The sequence below is a fragment of the Aristolochia californica genome, unplaced genomic scaffold, assembly GCF_029961685.1.
Source record: "Aristolochia californica isolate CCGP_79_NKW_82.1479 unplaced genomic scaffold, dmAriCali1.0.hap1 SCAF_11, whole genome shotgun sequence".
Lineage (NCBI taxonomy): Eukaryota > Viridiplantae > Streptophyta > Magnoliopsida > Piperales > Aristolochiaceae > Aristolochia > Aristolochia californica.
Genome location: NW_027181782.1, coordinates 5,997,218 through 6,017,474, shown reverse-complemented (window position 1 = coordinate 6,017,474; position 20,257 = coordinate 5,997,218). Strand labels below are relative to the sequence as shown.

At 39.1% G+C, this 20,257-nt stretch overlaps 1 protein-coding gene and 1 pseudogene across 1 annotated transcript; both read right to left on the bottom strand.

The window, feature by feature from the left end:
* Positions 1-1,270: 1,270 nt before the first annotated feature.
* Positions 1,271-4,798, bottom strand: LOC137944333 (corytuberine synthase-like). Its single transcript, XM_068789991.1, has 2 exons — positions 2,128-4,798; positions 1,271-2,042 (listed from the first exon to the last, which is right to left on the bottom strand). The coding sequence occupies exons 1-2, from the start codon at positions 2,962-2,964 to the stop codon at positions 1,437-1,439; spliced, it is 1,443 nt and encodes a 480-aa protein (XP_068646092.1). The 5' UTR covers positions 2,965-4,798; the 3' UTR covers positions 1,271-1,436.
* A 1,751-nt stretch (positions 4,799-6,549) lies between these two features.
* On the bottom strand, positions 6,550-18,609 carry LOC137944334 (corytuberine synthase-like; annotated as a pseudogene).
* Between the last annotated feature and the right edge of the window lie 1,648 nt (positions 18,610-20,257).

Here is a 20,257-nt window from a genome sequence, read left to right as displayed (position 1 = left end):
ATTTGGGGGACTAACCCGTCCCTAGTAGTAGTCACCGCTCAAATGCTTAGGAAAATTTTCACTATTACGCTCAAATAGTTGAAAAAATGCAAAGAGATTCTGAATTTATTCAGCCAAGTATAGTACACAATTTTCATATAACCCAATCTCCCCAAGAGATTATTGTTAGATTCTAGCTCTATCTAAGCATTTCTATCTAGATTATCATGTTCTAGATGAACTCCTCTCAATACCATAAAAGAAAGGGGAAATTGTATACCCTAACTTAGAGAGATGTTTCTCTTTGAGAGATTTCAAGTTTTCTCCTCCTTTGTGGCACGTTGTAGAATGATCAGGGGGTTTGTACTATCATGCATGCAATGATGATTGAAAGAAATAAAAAAATTTCACAGTGAGATCGCTATCTTTCTCTCAAAAGCATTTTTGAAAGGGAATTTGCAAGATAAAGTTTGGGGGCTTGAATATATGCTAATAAATGTTCATGTCTCTTTTTACTCATAGTTTGGTAGGGTATTTATGGTTTCCCTAACACAAACTAGCCGTTATTTGCCTATTGGCAAAAATCAGATCGTTGATTAATTGATCACTAGTAAGTGATTGATCGATCAATCGATCATAACGACAACTTATTGATTGATCAATATGTTATCATTGCTCCAAAAAAGTTAAGTTGATCGATCATTGCCGGTGGCTGAACGATCAATCGCGATTCCCTCTGGCTATGCAATACAAGTATATGAATTTTCATTTGATCGATCAAAGTTCCTTATTGGCAAGGTTCTATCTAATTGACCAATCTGGTGGGATAATCGATCATTCCATGTTAATTCAGATTATTTGGACAAGTATATTCCCCAAAGTCTCTAAAAGTTAAGAGAGAAGAGCCTAAGAACTTGAGGCTTGAGTTAAGTATAAGAGAGAAAGAAGAGAGAAGAGAGAGACCAGAGACAAAAAGAAGGGACAAAACCTCATTCTCCACCTATTAGTGACTTATATAAAATGATTTTTTTTTTTTTTTTTGTGTAATAGGATGTAAATACACTTTGACAAGAAAGTATCGGGGTAAAAACTTAAAACACTATATAAACCAAATTACAAGAGTGTTTCTAACAATCATCACCATTATCCTTTAAGATCTCTTAAGGGTCTGTCTGAAACACCTAGAGGAAAGGAAAAAAAAAAAAGAGAATTTAACCATTATTATTCTAAAAAAGAGTTAATAAAAATGAGATAATGATCAAATTCTCCTTTTGAACACTCAGTGCCTCGAGATTGTTCACAAAACTATATAAATCTTTAATTCGCAAGTGCATTTACTACATAATTTCTATAGAAAAACAAAAAAAATCTGAACTACTCTCATGGATTACATAGTTATTCAGATATCCAAACCTGAAGTACCTTCTTTATGCTCATAAGCCTCAACTAGAATGATTTTACATTCTCACTTTAGGAATGGCAACGAGCGGGGGATCCCTAACCAGCGTCAGGCTTAGTTTTTCATTCAGCTCTAACTTCTCTGGTTCCATTCCGTCCGGAAGATCCCAATCGAAAGAGTGGAGAAGAGCCCCCAAAATCAACGGAATGGTACGACTGGCAAGGGGAAGCCCCATGCACATTCTTCTTCCTGCACCAAACGGTATGAACTGGAAATGGTTCCCATTGTAATCCAACTCCGATTCCAGAAACCTCTCAGGCAAAAAACTGTCAGGATCCGTCCAAGAGTTCGGATCTCTTCCGATAGCGTAAGCATTCACTAGCACTTGACAGTCTTTAGGGACCGTGTAGCCCATTACTTGAGTTGTTTCCACAGCACGGTGGGGAATGAGGAAGGGAGCAGCTGGGTGAAGTCGCATCGTCTCCTTGATGCATGCCTGCAAGTATTGGAGGCGAGGGAGATGAGCCTCCGTCAGGGTGCCGTTGCCCACTTCTCTGTCGAGTTCTTCGACAACTTTCGTCAGTTGCTTGGGGTGTTTGATGAGCTCCGCCATGGCCCATTCTATGGTTGTGCTGCTTGTCTCCGAGCCGGGACCAAACGTCTCCTGGTAACGGAAGCAGAACGGAGAAATTAAGGCAAGAACTAAATGGAAGGAGAGCAAGAAGAAAAATGAACAGATAGATACGAACCAGAAAGATGGCATTTATCTGAGGGTCTCTGAAGCCATTGTCGAGCAAAACCTGCAGGAAATCATGTTTGGAGTTATCGTTCATTGCTCGCCGTTCCTTCACCACCGGTGTCCACAGAGCAACAACATCTTTCAATCTCTGAAGGCAAGCCCGGTTCAATCCGTTCAAATCAAGCCCACCGATAATAGGATAGAAATCCGCCAAGTTTGGACTGGCAGCTATGTAAAGCATCTCCCTTATAAGCCTCTGCATCCCCACCTCGTCGCCCTTCTCACCGTACCTGAACACATCTTGGGAGAAGACGACATGGCCCAAGATGTTAAGCAAGGTTCCGAACACAAACTCGGTGATCTTCACGGCCTCCCCTTTCTTCCCTTCCACGTACTGCAACATCTCCGCCACCTTTCGCTCCCTGACATGGATATGAGCGTCTAACATCTTGGTGGTAAACAGTTCTGTTCTGGCTATTCTCCTCAGCATCTTCCAGTTATCGGTACAATCCGTCCAAACCACGGAGTGCTCAGTGTGGTCGTTCATTCGAAGACTATGGGGAATATACCTGCCGGACATGGTTTTATCATGGGTTTTCAGGATTTCCATGGCGGATTCCTGGTTCGATGCGATAACCACAGGCTGCGCACCAAACTTCACTAGCATGAGTGGACCGTGAATCCGCGACAGCTTCATGAGATCGACATGGGGGGATTTGGATGGCATGGAGAAGATGTTGCCGACGATGGGCCATGGAAATGGTCCCGGCGGGAGATTTTTACGTTGGAATTGTTTGAGTAAGAGGAAGATGGGAACAAGGAAGAGAAGCCATAGGAGAAGTTCCATGGAGAATGAGAAAGTAGAAAGGAAAGAATGCGGAGTAGCTCCATTTATAATGTATAATCTATACTACCAAGTAACAGGTTCAGTTTCTCTCATTCACGGAAGAAAACGGTGACATATTTTTGACTGGAAAACTTGTTTGGAATACGTAATCGTGGCTGCTACAAGTCATCAAATGGCGGCTTCTTCAGGAACTGCCACGCAGGAGTCAATTTCGAGGGCTCCCACTAATTAAAAATTTCCTTTTCCACAAGTAGATGAAGGAATCAAAACGGAAGCCTTCGAAGTCACAATTTATAACATATTTGTTAGTAACTTTGATTATTTTACGTTTTATTCTGTGTTTGATTTAGGAGATTAGGTTGGGTGGTAGCAGGTAAAGATATTTTATTCTCTTTTGATTTTTTTTCTTCCTTGTGTTTGACACAATTTCTTTCTCTTTTTTAATCAGATAAAACCAAAGTAGAGGATCAATGGAATCCAACTTCTTCCTACTCGTGATCTAAACCACTACTATTGACTGATAAAGTCACAGCAGAAAAGCCCTCAGAAGACATAAAAGTCACAGCAGAGCAGATAAAGTTTTTTTTATTTACTATTGACTGATAAAGGTTTTTGTTCCCCTGAGCAGAAGACATAAAAGTTACAGCAGAAAAGGCCTCAGGAGGCAAAAAAGAGTTTTTTCTACTCAATAATTGAAACTACCTTCTAAAATGGGAGAAGCAGAGCAGTGTTATCTACAAGAGGAGATACAGTTCCCAGAAGAAACGAGTAGAGGTGGAGGAAAGACAATACCATCTTGCCAGGAGAGATGGGAGTAACAGAATGGAGTGGTGGGTTTTCCTCTACGAAATGTTCTTATATAGCGATGATCAAGCCACTATCTTGCTTGGGAAATCAGAATAATGGGAACTGTAATTCACCAGGAGTATGAAAACTTTTTAACTTCTTGAAGTGTAAAAACTACCCATTAACTCTTCTTCATTATTTTTTTTTTTTTCTGAAACGATGGGTGGGAATGTTTGAAGGGGATGTGCTGCACAGGAGAAATGGATTAATTAATAACCGCGTCCACTTTTTCAAAAGCAAGATAGTACTCGTTAGAGAAAGAGTATTTACCATCTTGCCAAGTAGATCTAACTAGTTGGGGTTCAGAAATAAAGAAACAGAAAGAACAGAACCCTTGTTTTCCAGAAGATATGCAGAAGGTTTTCATCCGAAAACAACAAAAAGTGAATTGTTAGAGAAATGGAGTTGAATAGAAATACTCCTTTTGGGGGGGTTAGTGCACATGACTCGGGACATGATCTTCATGCGCATTACGCAGGTCATGTCCTGATGTCGTTAGGGAGCGCCCAAATTCATGTCATGTACATGAATATACATGAATCAAGAGTTCATGTCTCAAGAGTAACGGGCGGAAAGTGCTTTCCGCCCGATTTTGAGAATCATCTACATGACTCTCTCGCGCGGGGCTGTCTCTCGGGGCTCTCTCTGCCGCACACCCTCTCTGCCATTGCATTCCCGCAACCCTCTCTCTTTCTCTGCTCCCTCTCTCGTCTCCTTTCCCGCAGCCCTCTCTCGTCTCCGTTCCCGGCCCTCTCTCGTCTCTGTTCCCGTAACCCTCTCTCGTCTCCGTTCTTGCAGCCCTCTCTTATTCTCTGCTCCCTCTCTCATTTCCGCAGCCCTCTCTCATTCCCGCAAAGCACGGGAGGTCGAGCATTTGCAGAGCTTCTCGGCCTCCCTCTCTTCTCCCTCTCGGCGTACCGTCGGAGCGCCGCCTCTGTCAGCATTGCCCGCCGCCGTCGCCGGCCGTTGCCTTTGCCTAGCCCGTCCCCGTCGCCATCGCCCCGCTGGCTCGCTGTTGAGGAAGACGAAGATGTTTAATTTTTCCTAAGTTAGGAAAAATTAAACTATCTTCATAAAAATTATTAATTTATAATTTTTATTTATAAAATAATTATTTTTATTTTACAATTACTATATTAAAATAGTGATTTAATAGTTATAATTAAAATATTATTAAAATAAATATTTGATAAATTATTTTGGCATAATTATCCGATTGTTATAGTTAATTAAACCAATGGTTTTAAATTTTGTGATAATATATTATTAATTAATAATACATAAAATATATTATGTACAAATATATAGTGTGTTAAAGTTATGATTAGATCAATTTTTTCTCTTAAATTATTCATTTTTAGGTTAAAATATATCATATGTTATTAATAAATTAATAACTTAATGTATTATTTTCGTTTTTTATTTATAATGTTATTTATTTATTATTTGTAATTAATCATATACGTATTTCATTGGCTCATGTAATTACCATATTAATGTACAATAAAATATCTAATTCAATTAATAAATATATTAGTATATTTAATTATACATTCAATAACTTATTCGTGTAGTAATAATGGTTGTTTTACCTAATTTTGGGTTTAACGATTATGTTGTAATTAAGTGCACTGTAAAGGTTTAGAAATTCTCTTATTTTTTATGTTTTTCTCATGTTGGGGCACTAACACTGGAAACTGTTTTCCAGTGCACATGAAGTCGTCAACACTAACACAAATTCTTACCTGATCTTCATGTATATGACATGACATGATCTTCATGTTGGACATGACTTGATCTTCAAGAATCCACTTTGGGGCACTAACCCCCCCTTTGTGATAAGGCACTCTTGGCCACCAGTTCTTGGCAGATTGATTGGTGGAATCCATTGAAAAAATGTGACTCTCATGTCGATTCTTTCACTGAAAAAGGTGTAATAAGGACAATTAGAAGAGGAAGTGGTTCATTTCTTTCAGTTCTAACTCCCTTCGAATAGACTCCAGATCCGAAAAAACAATCTAAGAACAAGCAAACACCCACTACCAGGATAATCTACGATTCATAAGAACAATCATCTTGGGATAGAATTAAATATTGTTGGGAGAAATGATACTCTCCCACTTTGTGTGAATCCATCGAGAAGTAATTTAATAGAGAAAAGCCACACACATACAAAGAACCAAGATTTTTTACGTGGAAAACCCTTCAAAACAAAGGGAAAACCACGGGACCTAGTCCAGTTAAAACTTTCACTATTAACACCGATGTGTACACAAATATTCTCTCTAGATAACACCAGAGGCATACAATCAATAATAATCTTAAGAAAAACACTTTCTTGGCAACCAAAACGATGTGAAATAAGAGATTTTATCTAAGATGACGTGTTACTGTTCACAGCTAAAAATACCAGAAATATTACTCCAAATCTGATCTCCACCGTTCAGATTGTAGAGCCCTCAGTTTTAAACGTCTTTGCAAAGTTTCAGCTCGATCGGACCACAGATAACACAAATCAAAGCATTTGGCGGAAACTATATGGACTATTCTGCTTTAACCGCCCCTTTCCTCTTTGCTTCTTCTTTTCCCCGTCTTCTCACTCACGTTCTCTTCAATTTATATTGGGAACCCACACAACAAATATAACCTTAACATATTCTCAGATGATCTAACTTAACAATCTCCTTCGGAAATGAATGATTCTCAAAATATGCATCATTTCGTATCACTCCTCCCTCTCTGCGAGCAGTGACAATGGCATCCGACATGGTGGGCACCGGCATCAATAATTCAGGGCTCTTTCTTTCTCCCTCCTTCATACGACATGAATTAAGTAAAAAGTATAGAAAGAAACATCCCATCAAGTTTGGTAGTTGGCTGTTATTTTCTCTCATTGATGATTTGATTTGATCGGTGATGCCAGTGAGAGTGCAGAGTACAGATTCTTTAAAACATTTAATGCGGTTCCATTGTTGTCAAATGCAAAAGTGATTGATTGTTGAAGACCACGTATAGCAGAGTATTAGTGCAGAGATGTGACCTACAAGACACTGATTATCGAGTTGTTTCATCAGGTAAACGGATGGAATCATTTCGTCATTTCAAGAGAAAGTGACGCACTGCTAGTTTTTCAAGCTCCTGGTTAGCTCTCGAACGCTTCCAGTTTTTCCTATTTCTGGGTGATAAAGTCGACATACGATAATAATTGAGAGAAAATGGAATTTAAAACAAAGAGACTACTAGTAGTTGATTCGGGCTAGAAGTTCTATTCCCAGACACAGAAGCAGAATTTCTGAATCCTTAATGCAGGCAAGAAATGGGAAAGGGTAGTGAGTACATGAATTTGTCACCATCAGTTTGGAAATTCTATTCCTTGTGTTTGACACAGTTTCTTTTTCTTTTTTAATCAGATAAAACCAAATTAGAGGACCATGGGAATCCAACTTGTTCCTATTCATGATCTAAACTACTACTATTGACTGATCTCTTCCCTCACTTAAATTTGGAAAATCTGGACTTCGAACATCCCCCCTTCCCTCCTCCTAATAAAGTCGTTTGTTCTCCCTAATTTGACTTTGACCTCCGACCTCAAACAAATAGTCCTGTTAGGTTTGATGAGGAACAAATGTAGAAGGGGTGAATAGGTTTGGTAAAATTTGTGTTATTTTTAGTTTTTTTTTTTTTTTTAGTCTTAATCTTATGTGTGTTTTCAATCATAAATACATTTCAAAGAGAGAAATCAATTTCACAATTAAATGTTCAAGCATAATCAATCAACCCCATAAAGAACACAAACAAACAAAATCAATGACACAGTCCTATGTTGGATAATTTGTTAATACACTCTCAAGGTGTGTAGAACCTCAACTATTATGTTTGAGTTGTCAAGTGCAGTTACAACAAATTGTGTCCAAGGTTAATTACAATGTTGCCTGCACAAGTACTTACTCCACTAAGTTTGATAATAACAACCAACTTACATAAACTCACCCTCATATAGATTTATAACCACAAATTAAGCACACAACCTCTAGGGTTTCAAAAACTAACTAGGCTAAACAAGCCTAGACCCAAACAGGGATTTGTATCTACTCACTAGGCCTAGACTTAAAAATGGAATTTCAACATCACTTAGCTATCACAAGGACTTATAGCTATCAATGACCTTTTCTCCTCAACCACATTAGACTCTTTGAAACAACCTTGAGATGAGGATGGTATTGTCTTGCCAAGGCTTAACCCAGATTCCAAGGATTACTTGTTGTTAGATTCTATGGTCCATGCCCTTATTGTCTTAAAATTACATTTCTTTACCGGTGGATTAGAAGAAGGAAAAAGATAAGAAAGTTTAGAGAAAAAATGAGACAAACGTGGGTGAGAAGAAAAGGAGATAGGAAGAGAAAAAGAACGTGTATTTTAAATCTTTGTTTTTCTATCTCAAAACATTCCAAGTCATATTAGAATCAATTCCAAATCATTTTTGAATCAAAACTCCCTTCATATGCAATATCGAGTGGTTTCATTTATGGTGCATGGCTGAATTCTGAATTTTGCCGGAACTTCTTATTCTAAATTTTCCTCTAAGTCTCATGTCTATTAATCAGTTAATAAAGAAACTAAACTATTTTGTAACATTTTTCTTTCACAATGTATTTTCCAAGACATTAGGATGAAGTAGGTGACCAGTGACAACTATGAAAGAGGAGGTTTTTACTTTATGGATCCCACAACATTGGCAACTGTAGCAACTACCAACATAGATACACAACAATGGCACAACCGGTTGGGTCATCCCTCTCTATCAAATTTGAAATCATTAGTTCCATCACTTAGTTCTATTTCTTAATTGTTGAGTTAATTTTGTGAGCTTGGGAAACATCATAGGTCTACTTTCCAACCCAAACAAAATAATATTTTGTCTAATCCTTTTGCTTTAGTTTATCTGGACATTTGGGGACCTATTAATATCCCAAATATTTCTCAAGAAAAGTATTTTATTGTTTTTGTGGATGATCATACAAGACTTAGTTATATTTGATGAAACATAGAACAAAAGTATTTACCATCTTTGATTCATTTTGTGCTATGGTAGAAATTAAGTTTCAAAAAAAGGGTCCAGATATTCATGTCCGATGATGCAAATGAGTATTTTTCCTCCTAGTTCCAAACCTTTTGTCACAAAAGGGTATTATCTATTGGGTATATGACCAAAGTCCTACATTGACTAGAAGTGGGGAAGATCATGGATATATAAGTGTGGACACTATCTCTATTGGTATGAGACCTTTTGGGCGTAAAGCCCAAGAGCAAATCTATGAGGGCTTAAGCCCAAAGTGGACAATATCATACAAATGTGAAGATAGGTAGTGTCCATAGTCCTTACAAGTTGTATCAGAGTTATGCACCAGAGTTAGCCATGGTGGATGGATCCTCTAAATATCGAACGAAGGTGGTCGACTTCGAATTAGATTGCAAAGGGATCCGTGGATGTGCTCCGGATTCTTCATAGACGTATCCAGGTTCCAACACGGTGTAGAGGATCTGGATAGAGCATGCTCTCGAGACAAGTGGTACTCCATGTAAGGCGTGTGCTTCCAACGCATTGGAGTGAAAAATCCGGGTTGGTAGAGAGTGGACAGATGGATGATAGTTTGAGGGGAGGCTCGACGTGTTCAAGGGGAGGATTGTTGGGTATATGACAGAAGTCACACATTGACTAGAAGTGGGGAAGATCATGGATATATAAGTGTAGACACTATCTCTATTGGTATGAAGCCTTTTGGGGGGTAAAGCCCAAGAGCAAATCCATGAGGGTTTAGGCCCAAAGTGAACAATATCATACCAATGTGGAGATAGGTAGTGTCCATAGCCCTTACAAGGGGTATCAAAGTTATGCCCTAGAGTTAGCCATGGTGGATGGATCCTCTTAATGTCGAACGAAGGTGGTGGGCCTCGAATTAGATCGCAAAGGGATCCGTAGATGTTCTCTATTGGACAGGTGGTGTGCTCCGGATTCTTCATGGACGTGTCCAGGTCCCAACACGGTGAAGAGGAGTTGATCTGGATAGAGCATGCTCTCGAGACAGGTGGTACTCCATGTAAGACGTGTGCTTATAACGCATTGGAGTGAAAAATCCGGGTTGGTAGAGAGTGGACGGATGAATGATTGTTTGAGGGGAGGCTCGGTGGTCCTTTGTTCAAGGGGAGGATTGTTGGGTATATGACAGAAGTCCCACATTGATTAGAAGTGGGGAAGATCATGGATATATAAGTGTGGACACTATCTCTATTGGTATGAGGCCTTTTGGGGGTAAAGCCCAAGAGCAAGTTCATGAGGGCTTAAGCCCAAAGTGGACAATATCATACCAATGTGGAGATAGGTAGTGTCCATAGTCCTTACAAGTGGTATCAGAGCTATGCCTATGCCCCAGAGTTATCCATGGTGGATGGATTCTCTGGATGTCAAACGAAGGTGATGGGTCTCGAATTAGATTGCAAAGGGATCCGTCGATGTGCTCCATTGGATAGGTGGTGTGCTCCGAATTCTTCATGGACGTTCTCAACACGGTGAAGAGGAGTTGATCTGGATAGAGCATGCTCTCAAGACAGGTGGTACTCCATGTAAGACGTGTGCTTCTAACGCATTGGAGTGAAAAATCCAGGTTGGTAGAGAGTGGACGGATGGATGATTATTTGAGGGGAGGCTCGGTGGTCTTTTGTTCAAGGGGAGGATTGTTGGGTATATGACCAAAGTCCCACATTAAGTAGAAGTGGAGAAGATCATGGATATATAAGTGTGGACACTATCTCTATTGGTATGAGGCCTTTTGGGGGTAAAACCCAAAAGCAAATCCATGAGGGCTTAGGCCCAAAGTGGTCAATATCATACCAATGTGGAGATAGGTAGTGTCCATAGTCCTTACAATTATTCATCAGTTTCATGCGTTTGCACACCCCAAAAAAAAGGTTTATCTGAAAGGAAAAAAAAAACATAATATTGAAGTTGGCAAAACAATTATGCTTGTTATGAATGTCTTTCAATTTGATTGATCATATGCGGTTCTCACTGCTTGGTTTTAATTAACTACATACCTTCAGTGTTCTATAGGGTCAGACTCCTTTTCCAAGTTTTCAAAGACATCTTTGTTTATGTTGTCATCGTGAGTATTTGGTTGCACCACCTTTGTTCGCATGTCCGTTTACTACATAATTTCTATAGAAAAAACAAAAAAATTTGAACAACTCTCTTGGATTATATAGTTATTCAGATATCCAAACCTAAAGTACCTTCTCATAAGCCTCAACTAGAATGATTTTACATTCTCACTTTAGGAATGGCAACTAGCGGGGGATCCCTAACCAGCGTCAGACTTAATTTTTTATTCAACCCTAACTTCTCTGGTTCCATTCCGTTCGGAAGATCCCAATCGAAAGAGTGGAGAAGAGAACCCAAAATCAACGGAATGGTACGACTGGCAAGGGGAAGCCCCATGCAGATTCTTCTTCCTGCACCAAACGGTATGAACTGGAATTTGTTCCCATTGTAATCCAACTCCGATTCCAGAAACCTCTCAAGCAAAAAACTGTCAGGATCCGTCCAAGAGTTCGAATATCTTTCGATAGCGTAAGCATTCACCAGCACTTGACAGTCTTTAGGGACTGTGTACCCCATTACTTGAGTTGTTTCCACAGCACGGTGAGGAATGAGGAAGGGAGCAGCTGAGTGAAGTCTGTAAGCCTAAACATGAATTTCTAACAACATGAAATTCGTCATATAATTTAAACGAAAGCAAAATCATACCTCCTTCTATACGTTTCAGATTCCTTCTCTCTATTCTTGTTCGGCGCTTTTGATCTCTGAACACTCACGGTGATGACTCAACTAAAGGGGCTTGAGTGATGAGACATGGACCGAAACTACCATCTGAAGCCAACCTCCCATCAAGGTTGTTCATGGCTTCGTGTTACCGAGGGAGTTGCAACTGCTAGAAGTTGAGACCATGATTATGAGAAAACCTTTTCTCATAATAAACGGTTAACATTCTCCCACTTGCTCCAAACTTCTAATATAATCTTAAACCCATCGATAATCTGAATTTAAGTAATAAATACATGAATCATGGCAATAGGTCTTCTAATGACGAGTATTATCTTCCATGTATTACTATGCATTTATTTCTTATACTTTATGAATGAACCCTATGTTTACTCTTGGTCCAACACAGATGAATTTTCTCAAAATTAAAGTACACATAAATATGAGAAAAAAACATCACATTAAATAAGACTTTCACTGAAATAACATTGTTCATACAATGAAAAATTTACATAATGGAACCAAGTCCCATATTCACAACATGATCCTTTTAAACGGTGGCATGCCCTTAGTCAAAGGATCTGCGATCATTAAGTCAGTGCTGACATGCTCAATGACCACTTTATTTTCTTTAACACGTTTTCTTATGGCCAAATACTTTATGTCGATGTGTTTACTTCGACTTCCACTTTGTTGTTCTTGGCCATAAAAACAGCAGCTGAATTATCGCAATATATTCTTAATGGCCTAGAGATAGAATCCATAATTCTAAGCCCATAAATGAAACTCTTAAGCCATACACCATGTGAAGTAGCCTCAAAATAGGAAACTAACTCGGCTTCCATAGTCGACGTGGCGGTCAAAGTCTGTTTGGCACTCCTCCATGATATTGCTCCATTGGCCATCAAGAAAATGTATCCTGATGTTGATTTGCGGAAATCCATACAACCAGCAAAGTCATAATCTGAGCAACCAATGACTTCTAGATTGTCTGTCCGTCTATACATCAGCATGTAGTCTTTGGTTCCTTGAAGGTACCTCATTACTTTCTTTGCAACTCTCCAGTGGTCAAACCCGAGATTACTTTGATATCGCCCCAACATTCCAACAGCAAATGCAATATCAGGTCTTGTGCAGACTTGAACATACATTAGACTTTCGACAGCAGAAGCATATGGAATGTCCTTCATTTGTGCCATTTCAAGGTCGTTCTTCGGGCATTGGTTCAAATTGAACTTATCACCCTTCACAATGGGAGCTACACTTGGTGAACAACCCTTCATCTGAAATCTCTCTAACACTGTATTAATACAGTTTTCCTGAGACAAACCTAAGATACCTCGAAATCTGTCTCTATGAATCTTAATGCCAATGACATAAGATGCCTCACCCATATCCTTCATATCGAAATTGTTAGAGAGAAGTGTTTCACCTCATGTAGAAAATCCTTATCATTGGTTGCTAGCAAAATGTCATCCACATATAAAACAAGAAAACAGATTTTACTCCCACTGACCTTCTGGTATATACATTGATCCATAATGTTTTCTACAAACCCGTATGAAGAAATTACATTATGGAATTTCAAATACGATTGGCGGGATGCTTGTTTTAATCCATATATTAAATTTTTTAGCTTGCAAACCAATTGGTCACCATCACTAGAGGGGGATCCTACAGGTTGTTTCATGTAAACATCCTCCTCTAGATCTCTATTGAGAAATGCCGTTTTCACATCCATTTGTTGCAACTCTAAGTCAAAATGGGCTACTAATGCCAAAATTATGCGCAAGGAATCTTTCTTAGATACAGGAGAAAAAGTTTCCTTGTAATCGATTCCTTCTTTCTGAGTGAATCCCTTAGCAACGAGTCTTGCCTTGTATCGGTCAATGTTGCCTAATGAGTCTTTCTTTGTTTTAAAGACCCATTTACATCCAATGGCTTTAAATCCACTAGGCAACTCAACAAGATCCCAGACTCCATTACTCTTCATAGAATTCATCTCTTCCTTCATAGCATTGTACCATAATTCTGATTCTTTGCAACTCATGGCTTCTGAAAAATACATGGGATCATTTGCGGTTCCAATGTTAGATTCTTGCAGATACACAATATAATTATCAGGAATTGCTGATCTCCTGAGTCTAGTAGATCTTCTTAATGTAGAACCATCATTTTCCTGAGAAGTATGTGGTTCAACTAGTTGTTCAAAAGTGTTTGGCAACTCTTGAAGTACTTGATCTACTGGAATGTCGTCAGTAGTTTGTGGAACTTCAATGATTGGTTGTTCAACACCAGTTTGTATTTGAGGGGTGCTATGAACAATAACTAATCTATCACTTGAGGTGGAAGGTTGAGATTTTGAATGATCCTTCTCAAAAACTATGTTCCGAGTTGGATTCCTCCCACTGATCAAGTAATTTTCAAGAAATTTTGCATTTCTTGATTCCACAATCCTAGTGTTGTGAGATGGACAATAAAATTTGCAACCTTTAGACCTTTCAACATATCCAATGAAATACCTACTAATGGTCCTTGGGTCCAACTTCTTCTCTTGTGGATTATAAATTCTCACTTCAGACGGGCATCCCCAAACGCGCATATGTCGCAAACTCGGTTTCCAACCTTTCCATAATTCAAATGGCATTTTTGGAACAACCTTGGTTGGAACTCGGTTTAATGTATACACTGCCGTCTTAAGTGCTTCAGGCCACAAGGATCTAGGAAGATTGGAGTTGCTAAGCATACTCCGCACTATGCCTAATAATGTTTCGGTTTCTTCTTTCTACTACACCATTTTGGTCCGGAGAACCAAGCATGGTATATTAGGCAACAATCCCATGTTCTTGAAGAAACTTTGCAAGTGGCCCAGGCGCTTGTCCATTCTCTGTGCATCTACCATAGTATTCTCCACCTCTATCTGATCTCACGATCTTAATTTGCTTACCGCATTGTGTTTCTACTTCAGCCTTAAAGATCTTAAAGGCATCTAAAGCTTCATTCTTATTATAAAGCATGTAAAGATACATGTATCGTGAGGAATCATCTATAAAAAAGATGAAGTATTTCTGACTATGTGAGTCCATGTCTGTACTACATATATCAGTATCTATGATCTCTAATATGGCTGAACTCCTATTGGCACCTTTCTTTGACTTGTTAGTCTGCTCTCCCTTAATGTAGTCTACACAAGTCTCAAAATCAGTAAAATCCAGAGTATTAAGTACCCCTTCATTCACTAATATTTTAATTCTATCTATGGAGATATGACCTAATCTCCGGTGCCATAATGTAGAGGAATCCTCATTAATAACACCTCTTTTATTACCAGTGTTAACATGCATTGAATCGTAAGTGGCATTGTTTTGTAAATTAATGTTATAAAGACCATCAGACAATGTACCATTCCCAACACAATCAGACTTATAATATAAACTGAAAGATGAGTCTGAAAAGTTAAAAGAATATTCATAAGGTACAAGCATTGAAACTGAAATCAAGTTTTCGGAGAAACTTGGAACATAAAAGGCCTTTTCTAATTTTAAAACAAAGCCACTACTTAAAGTTAAATAGCAAGTTCATATAGCTTCCACATGTGAGCTCATCTGGTCTCCTGAAAAAATGTGATGCTCACTTCCCACTGGTTTCCTTAGGTTTTGCAAACCTTGCAAGGAATTCGAGATGTGGATTGTTGATCCAGAATCAATCCACCAAGTGTAATTATTGACTTTAACCATATTAGATTCATAACAAACAAATGAGGTTGGTGTACCTTTGTCAGCAAGCCATTTCTAAAACTTGGCGCTTTCCTTCTTCATGTGTCCCTTCTTTTTATAGAAGAAACACTTGGAATCTTTCTTAATACTAGCTTGCGGGGGGGGGGGGGGGGGGGGGGGGGGGGGGGGGGGGGGTGTATTTTTCCCTTCCCTTTTTGTTTGGCTTGATATTTTCCCTTTCCATGTGTTGCCAGCATGACACTTTCTCCTTGTTCCATCACCAGTTGCCCTTCCTCTTGAATACACATGGTCAAAAGTTCATTAACTGATCATTTATCTTTATGTGTGTTGTACGAGATTTTGAAGGGTCCATATTGGTGCAGAAGGGAATTCAGAATGTAATGCACCACGAAAGATTCTGACATATCAACCTCGAGATTTTTTAATTAAGCCGCAATATCCCTCATTTGCATGATGTGCTCGCGCACACCTCTCATACTGGTGTGCTTTAGGGATGAGAACTTAGTGATTAGGGTGCTTGCTAATGCCTTATCTGAAGTGACAAATTGAGCATCAATGACTTTTAGCAAGTCTTTGACATTTTCATACTGCTCAACAGAGCCACGAAGACCAACAACAATTTTAGTCTTAATGAACAGTACACTGAGGCGATTAGATCGATCCCATCGTTCATAAAGTGTAATTTCAGCTACAGTGCTGGTATCAGTAATTACTGGTGGTTCGTCTTTCCTAATAGCATAATCTATGTCCATCCACCCTAAATGAAGAAGTATTCTCTCTTTCCAGACCTTATAGTTATCTCCCTTAAGATCAGGGATATCACAATGAATATCAGAGAAATGTGCAGGTTGTACAACTGTATAAAATTATAAATTACATGCTAATGTTAAAACTGAGGCTTGAATAAAATATCATGCTTTACCAATGTAAATCATGCTTAAAAATTAAATCAATTGACATAAAAAACATTGCATGTGGGCTAAATGTTTTTTAATTCAAGCATATTCAATATTCTTTATGAGTAAACTTGATGACAAAACTATCAAATTATTTATGAATTCATAATTCATGTGGGTAAATTATAAATAATTTGATATTTTATCCTAATTAATATACTCAAATATAATAAAAATTCTTGTGGGATAAAATTTATTATATTAAGCATAATTAATTACAATTAATATCTACTTGTTCTTTATGATAAAACTATCAAATTATTATGAATTCATAATCCCCATGGGTAAATTATGAATAACTTGATATTTTATCCTAACTAATAAACTCAAATATAATAAAAATTCCTGTGGGATAAAATTTATTGTATCAAGTAAAATTAGTTACAATTAATGTCTAATATTCTTTATGTGATCCTAATCATAATATATAATTTTTATTAAGTTAAAGATGTTGTGGCTACTCTCTAATTAATAAAAATTATATGGATCACTAGACATTAAATCTCATAAATGTATGAGAATAACATGAATTGCATAATTTTAACTTACACTAACATGTTATCATTATGCACAAAATATTCTCATAAGATATGCATAATTAAAAATTATAATATTATGCATAACTTTAATTTGATGCATTTAAATATATGCAAAAAATGCATAAAAACAGTAAGAGGAAATAAATCTAAAAATTCCAATATGCATAATAGCCGATGGCCAGTGGCCTAATGGTCACTGGCGCAATTGATTTTGCCAGTGTTTCTGCACGATGGAGGTCGTCTTCAACCTCCAGCCGCACGCAGAAAGAAGGTTCGTCGGCGTTCTTTCAAGTCGTCGACACCGGCAAACCTGTCGGAATGGTCACAGGCGTCGACGCTGCGACTCTGACGCTCTAAGGAGACGCGAGAGAGCCGCCAACAGTCCCGCACCGAGAGCGGACAGAAACTGTCAGCACTAGTTGTTTTTTATACAATGTCGACGCCGACAAACCATGCGGAATGGTCGCTTGCGTCGGTGCTGCGTCTTTCTCCGACACTTTTCGCCGATGCGAGAGCCCCGGTTGTCGCAAGTAGTTAGCGCATAATTTTTTTTTTAAAAAATAGAGACTGAAAACAGAGCTTTTAAACTTAAGCTCAAATGGAACCAAAACGCTGGATCAGAGGTCTGCTCTGATACCAACTGTAAGCCTAAATATGAATTTCTAACAACATGAAATTCATCATATAATTTAAACGTAAGCAAAATCATACCTTCTTCCATACGTTTCAGATTCCTTCTGTCTGTTCTTGTTCGGCTCTTCCGATCTCTGAACACTCACAGCGATGGCTCAACTGAAGGGGCTTGAGTGATAAGACAGGGGACCGAAACTACCATCTGAAGCCAACCTCCCATCAAGGTTGTTCATGGTTTCGTGCTACCGAGGGAGTTGCAACTGGCAGAAGTTGAGACCATGATTATGAGAAAACCGTTTCTCATAATAAACGGTTAACAGTCGCATCATCTCCTTGTGCATGCCTGCAAGTATTGGAGGCGAGGGAGATGAGCCTCCGTCAGGGTGCTGTTGCCCACTTCTCTGTCAAGTTCTTCGACAACTTTCGTCAGTTGCTTGGGGTGTTCGTCCGCCATGGCCCATTCTATGGTTGTGCTGCTTGTCTCCCAGCCGGGACCAAACGTCTCCTGGTAACGGAAGACGAACGGAGAAATTAAGGCAAGAACTGAACGGAAGGAGAGCAAGAAGAAAGATGAGCAGATAGATACGAACCAGAAAGATGGCATTTATCTGAGGATCTCTGAAGCCATTATCGAGCAAAACCTGCTGGAAATCATGTTTGGAGTTATCGTTCATTGCTCGCCGCTCCTTCACCACCGGTGTCCACAGAGCAATAACATCTTTCAATCTCTGAAGGCAAGCCCGGTTCAATCCGTGCAAATCAAGCCCACCGATATTAGGATAGAAATCCGCCATGTTTGGACTGGCAGCTATGTAAAGCATCTCCTTTATAAGCCTCTGCATTCCCACCTAGTCGCCCTTCTCGCCGCACCTGAACACGTCTTGGGAGAAGACGACATGGCCCAAGATGTTAAGCAAGGTTTCGAACACAAACTCGGTGATCTTCACGGCCTCCCCTTTCTTCCCTTCCACGTACTGCAACATCTTCGCCACCTTTCGCTCCCTGACATGGATATGAGCGTCTAACATCTCTCATTCACGGAAGAAAATGGTGACATCTTTGGCCTCTTCAGGAACTCCTACGCAGAGTCAATTTCGAGGATTCACTTTTCCTTTTCCACAAGTCGATGAAGGAATCAAAACGGAAGCCTTCGAAGTGACAATTTATACCATATTTTATTCGGAAATTTGTTAACTTGTAGCGGGGCCATATAGATATTTGTTAGTAACTTGATTATTTTACGTTTTATTCTAAGTTTGATTTAGGACAGTAGGTTGCGTGGTAGTAGGTAAGGATATTTTATTCTCTTTTGTGGATCCCACAAGCTATAGACACTTATTTACATCCAAGGGACTTCCAAGCCACTATCTTGCTTGGAAAATCAGAATAATGGGAACAGTAATTCACCAGGAGTGTGAAAACTTTTAACTTGTTCTCAGTGCAAGGCAAGGAGATCTCTTGAAGTGTAAAAATTACCCATTAACTGTTCTTCATTATTTTTTTTCTGAAACGATGGTGGGAATGTTTGAAGGGGATGTGCTACCATCTTGCCAAGTAGATCTAACTACTTGGGTTCAGAAATAAAGAAACAGAAAGAACAGAACCCTTGTTTCCCGAAAATATGCAAAAGCTTTCATCTGAAAACAAGATAAGTAAATTGTTTAAGAAATGGAGTTGAATTGAAATATTCCTTTGTGATAAGGCATTCTTGGCCACCAGTTGTTGGCAGATTGATTGGTGGAATCCATTGAAAAGTGTGACTCTTATGTCGATTCTTTCACTGAAAAAGGTGTAATAAGGACAATTAGAAGAGGAAGTGGGTTCATTTCTTTCAGTTCTAACTCCCTTCATCATTCCATCTATTAAGAATAGAAGGAATCTAAGAATAAGCAAACACCCACTACCAGGATAATCTACGATTCAGAAGAACAATCATCTTGGGATAGAATTCTAACTTTTACTGTAGAATTAACCCAAACTTAACAATCACCTTCGGAAATGAATGATTCTCAAAATATGCATCTTTGCGTATCAGTCCTCCCTCTCTGCGAGCTGTGACAATGGCATCCGACATCAATAATTCAGGGCTCTTTCTTTCTCCCTCCTTCATACGACATGGCCGTTCTCAAGTACCCAGAACTTGTTGGAATTACGTAAAAAGTATTGAAAGAAACATCCCATCAAGTTTGGTAGTTGGCTGTTATTTTCTTTCATTGATGATTTGATTTGATCGGTGATGCCAGTGAGAAAACATTTAATTTGGTTCCATTGTTGTCAAATGGAAAAGTGATTGATTGTTGAAGATGTGTGGTACTAATAGGCAATTGTCAGAGGTGGCCCAAGGGACCCGGATGACCGAGGGAAAGTAAAGTTTCCCGTTGATAGTTATCTTCCTTACCGGGAGTTACCGAGATACAGCGGAAAAACAGTATCTCTCTTTGGAATTGATAGAGACGTAGCCAAATATAGGTCTCCCTCGGGACTGATAGAGAGAGGGGTTTTGGTGAGAGGCGACGCTCGTCTCCGGAAGATAGCAGCTCGGGACGAGCGTCGCTGGTGCCAGAGAGAGAGCTCGGCGCCGTGAGCACTGTCGTGTGACGCCGTTGCTGTCGCCGGAAGAGAGAGTCTCAGCAGACAAAGAAGCTCGATAAGGACGACGCCGTTATCATCGTCGATGCCAGAAGAGATGAGATTTATCACCGTCGTGAGAAGCGACACCGCTGTCGAAAGAGGGTAGGCCCAGGATCTTGTATATGTGCTTGTGTG

What these genes read in the sequence shown, in the direction of transcription:
- LOC137944333 (XM_068789991.1), bottom strand. Translation starts at nt 2,964, where the DNA reads ATGGAACTTCTCCTATGGCTTCTCTTCCTTGTTCCCATCTTCCTCTTA. An exon ending in AGATAAATGCCATCTTTCTG is followed by an intron (nt 2,043 to 2,127) that starts GTTCGTATCTAT and finishes TTCCGTTACCAG; the next exon opens with GAGACGTTTGGTCCCGGCTC.